Source organism: Austrofundulus limnaeus, unplaced genomic scaffold, assembly GCF_001266775.1.
Source record: "Austrofundulus limnaeus strain Quisiro unplaced genomic scaffold, Austrofundulus_limnaeus-1.0 Scaffold6, whole genome shotgun sequence".
Taxonomy (NCBI): Eukaryota; Metazoa; Chordata; class Actinopteri; order Cyprinodontiformes; family Rivulidae; genus Austrofundulus; species Austrofundulus limnaeus.
In genome coordinates this window covers 3,778,162-3,782,782 of record NW_013952408.1, presented here as the reverse complement: position 1 = coordinate 3,782,782, position 4,621 = coordinate 3,778,162, and the positions used below count along the sequence as shown (strand labels likewise).

Below are 4,621 nucleotides of genomic sequence, written 5' to 3'. Positions count from 1 at the left end.
CTCTGATTAATATTTAGACCCACAAAATATTATAAATGTGAGCATTTTTAGGTTTCTGTTAGAGGAACCTGACATGTTGAGAAGCTAATAGAGACAAGTTTCATCTTATAAGCAGGTATACAGATAATATTTTCTAAATGTTGACTGGTAAATATATATTATTATTTATGACAGTAAGAAGAAATAATTAAGGTCTGGTTTAAATCATTGTTATTTATAAATTATATATTTTTCTGGTATATATCTGCTGTTTTACATGATTGTTGAATGAAATTAACATAGTTATTAATTTATTGTAAAAACATGACCGAGAATCTGTGCAACAGATCCAGTTCAGCTTGTTGTTTATCTGTTAGTTTCTATGGAGGCTGTGATCTGTTGATGCTACCAGTGTACGGTATGGGCAGGACTCAGTCTAGTGATCTATATATTAAAGTCTATGGCTACGGTTTACACATGTGAAAGGAAAATTTAATCTGTTTAACACTGATTCTTTAAAAGGCACTACACATTCTTGTTTTCTATTGAAATATCTAGACTATTTTTGATCATCTAAATGTACAATTATATCTCTTTATGTACTGTGATTAAGCTGTGATTAATTGATGTGCACTCTGTTCAGAGTGACTCGTGTCTCAGGTCATCTTAGAACAGACTGTTCTTTAAAAAGGGACAGAGTTAATACATGCCTTCCACTAAACAACAAACAAAAATGCTTTTTTCATCAGGTTGCAAAACTGTTGGTTAAGGTCCAGGTCCTGGATAGAGAAGGACCTCCCTATCAATGTGACATCTTTGCCCCATGAGGGGCCGGCTCAGAAGAATGCTGGATAAATATGTGCTTTTTTGTTTAGATTCTTTACCAAATACTCCATGACTGAATCAAGGTCTGTATTTGGTCCAGCTGAAAGGTTGTGTATGGCTTTATTTATCTACAAATAAATGCTCAAGCCTTAAATCTGAATTTGTTTCCTTTTTGTGCTTCTGGCTGTCAAGTAACGRCACGCTTTCATTCTGTAATCTGGAGTAACAGCTGCATAAAAACACAATAAATTAAACCAGGAGTCTGCAACCTGTGGCTCTTTTGTCTCTCTGTAGTGGCTTTGACAAAGAATAACATGAAAAAGATTCATATTTATAGTCATAACCCCAAAATAAAAAGACTTTTAAAAATTATTTCTATGTGAATACATGAATGAAATGTCTGTCTATAAAGATATTGATATAACAAGAAGGAAAACATGTTCATCTTTTAACTTTCAGCCACAAAGAGCCATGTTTCTCTGAAATCCATCTGAAAATATTATTTTTATTTTACATATTGAGGCAAATTGCTGAGGGGAACAACAAAAACTGCAGCTTTGACTTTTGATTAAAATACGAAAGTTGAAGTAAATAAAGATTCCTGCCTTTATCATGGAGAAAAAATGTCACAATTCCTGTAAAGTTCAACCAATTTTGCATGTTTGCTTTAAAGATTTATTAGAATGGTAGTGGAATATACATTAATAATTCAAAGTAAAGTATTTATATTATTAATTTGACATAACTATAAAAAGCACTCTCAGGGRCTGCAGTGTTTACATTTGATAAATTTAAATTAAATACATGTAAAAATACTAACAGACATGAAAATAGTTTTGCTAATTTTTAATTTCCTAGTTTACCAAATTATAGGTTTTGATTGTAATATTTTTACAACACCTAATAGGCTATTTTCTTTATATTTTACACTTCAAGTCTATTTTGTGCCTCTAGACAAATGTTATTTGGTGGAATAAAAAGAATAAATGACTCCTTTGAYGATAAAAGTTGCAAATTTCTGAATTAGACATGTTAGATTTCTTTATGCACAACGTCATCAGCCTCTAAATATAGACGTGACTTTATATTTAACAGTTTTACAAACTGTTGTCTTACCTTCATACAGCCAGTCGGCCAGACCATTAAAGACGACTCCTTCTTTCCCGGTGGAAACCAGGCGGATCGATCGGCTCGCCACTGTTGATCTGTAGTAGATGTTGTTTTCAAATATGAAAATCTGGACAAAGAAAAAAAAAAGACATCACTGTGATCATCAGTTCACTATRAATAGCCTTAAATCAATTTATGTGCAGACGTCATGGTTGGCAAACAGCTAAACATTTAAAGTTGTTTTATTTAAACATTAATACGAAACTTTGTGTCGACCTTCAGATAGCCAATGATACTTGAAAACATGGAAACATTGGTAGCAGATGATAAAACCCCTCAGTCTCTTTAATATTTAGTGCTCCACCTGGTGCCAGTTTGGGGGAGAAAATGGACTGGTCGGCATCTAAAGTAAGGACTATGTTAGTTCTCCAGTCGTTTTAGTTATCAAACTTAACAAATAAAGATGCATAAACAAATCTGTCACAGAATATTACCTAATAAATAAATAAACGACAAAAACACACAAAAAAGCCTTGACTCTGCTGTAGTTTCTATGCCAGGTCACTAGCTGGCGCTGTGGTTTTTAGATTTCATCAACACCCTCATGCTTACAGACACTTCAGGCCAGAGCATGAAAACATTTACATAAAAAATAGTGAAAAAGGTATCTTCATTTGGACTGTGAGTGAGTTTGAGTAACTCCTACATGATGAAAAAGCTGAGCAGAACAAACAGCACGCTGCTATCCACCATTGTTACTGTTGTTCATCTCGCACTATAGCAGAAACACTATTAAATTCAACCATTCAGGTGATTTCATACCTTTGTGTGGGGTTGCCAGAAACGTCCTCTCTGACACCTAAAATAAATCTAATCATCATGTAGACAAATGGACAAACTGTAACAGCTTAAAAACAGCGCCGCAGTCATAAACAAGTACCACTTTTCCAAAAATTTAACTCCCTTTTTTAATCTTTTGTAAATATTTAGGGAGCAGGGAAGAAAAAAGGGAGTGACTGGCTGGATGAGTCGACTCAAAAGGGCAGCGAGATGAAAGCAGCAGCACCAGAGACGCCTGTGGAGCGACGCAGCAGGATTTCTGACTGATGTTAGGATCTCTGTGATCTCAGCTGTGAAACTTCCAGTTCGGTCAAACTTTATTCGCATTGTCATCTTTCCCCTTTAAAAATCCACGGTGTGCGTTGGGCCAAAATGATCTCATTTCTCTTCAGGTATGTGTGTGTGTGTGTGTGTGTGTGTGTGTGTTGACCCGGTCCTGCTGATTGCTCTGTCATGGTAGAGTAACTGCTTGTAGTTTAATGAGGGGAGCGCCGCAGGTTTCATCACCGCGCTCCGCTCTGTGTGCATATGATGCTCCACTGCACAACACACTTCATTTTTACACGCTGATGCAGAACTCCATGATAAATCAACTCTGATTCTGATAAACCTAATGAAAAATCCCCCCGGACTGGGATGAGAAGAGAAAGAAAACATGGTCCAACATCTCCGGCTCAGACGGAGACAAAAGATGAGAAGCTCATCTCTGTTTTCCTGCACATCTCCGAGGTTCATTAAACCAAGAGCAGAGCTCTGGCCTCGCCAAAAGAAACAATCAGGTACATATATTACCATATGGAAATTAAACTGCTGTCTTCCCTTGGCTRGCAAAGTCTCGTCACGTCCTCAAAATGTTATTTTTTCCCCACAGAAATGCATCTATTATCTAAGTAATTATACAATGAGAGCAATTATGGAGGAAAAAAGGAGAGCTTTGAAGTCCCAGCTGATGAAACACAGGACTATCTGCTGTCTGAGCTCCTCAAACAGAAACTCATTTACAGAAAACAAGAGCAAAAATGGGAGTAAACAAAGGATTTCTAATGGGTGCACTTTAACCATGATAAACTCAAAACAAAGCACAAAGATCATGTTACGTTAAGTTTTATAGCTTGATTGTTTTTTTTTAAATGGCACCAATAAGGAACATTTTAATTTGGATTATTTTGTTAGCCTAAATAAATAAATTTCTCTATCACATTTGTTCAAATGTTTACCCTGTAAATTATAATCTGAGTGGACTTTTTTATTTAACTGTAAAACACAATGTTTTACTGTCAGACACAAACTTTAATATTACTTCAAATGTGAAAGTTGTGGTCACTTTTTAGTTGGTTAAGTTCAATTAGCTGTGGCCATTTTAAATAGTTTACTCCAAATGTTAACTAGAGAGTTAGAATTTTCTGTGAAAATGCAGTGTGAATGTTTAATGCTGAAAGATATAGGAAAAAAGCTTAAATTAGAAAAAAACAAGTATCTGAAAAAGCTGAAAGAAGGAGCACATTACTGAATTAATCACAAAATTTGAATTTAGATGAAAAAAGSTAAAATTAGTTGAAAATAGCTATAAAGTACGTAAAAATTGCAGCAAACAGCTAAAAAAGAATTATAAGTTTCAATTAGCAGAAAGAAGCTGATTGAAGCACAGAAAAGTAAATTAGCAGACTAGCTTAAAGAATGGAAATATAGCTGAAAAGGCAGAAAAAAGATAAACTTGGCAAAAAATGAAGCTAAAATTATCACAAGTGTTTTTTTTAATTCAGAATTAACAAAAAGCAAAGAGTGAAGAAAATCAAAAAGAAAAAAATTGTATAGGTCTTCTGGACGGGTTCTTCTCTAATGAAACGTTTCGTTTCTCTTCCAAGAG

General features: G+C 34.7%; 1 protein-coding gene across 1 annotated transcript in view; it reads right to left on the bottom strand.

The window, feature by feature from the left end:
- The window catches only part of dpp6b (dipeptidyl-peptidase 6b), a gene marked incomplete at its 3' end in the record, with an annotated part of 89,182 nt that overhangs the window by 17,817 nt on the left and 66,744 nt on the right, over positions 1 to 4,621 (bottom strand). The window contains 1 exon segment of the mRNA XM_014030949.1: positions 1,921 to 2,041. Coding sequence (XP_013886403.1) covers positions 1,921 to 2,041 — 121 coding nt within the window.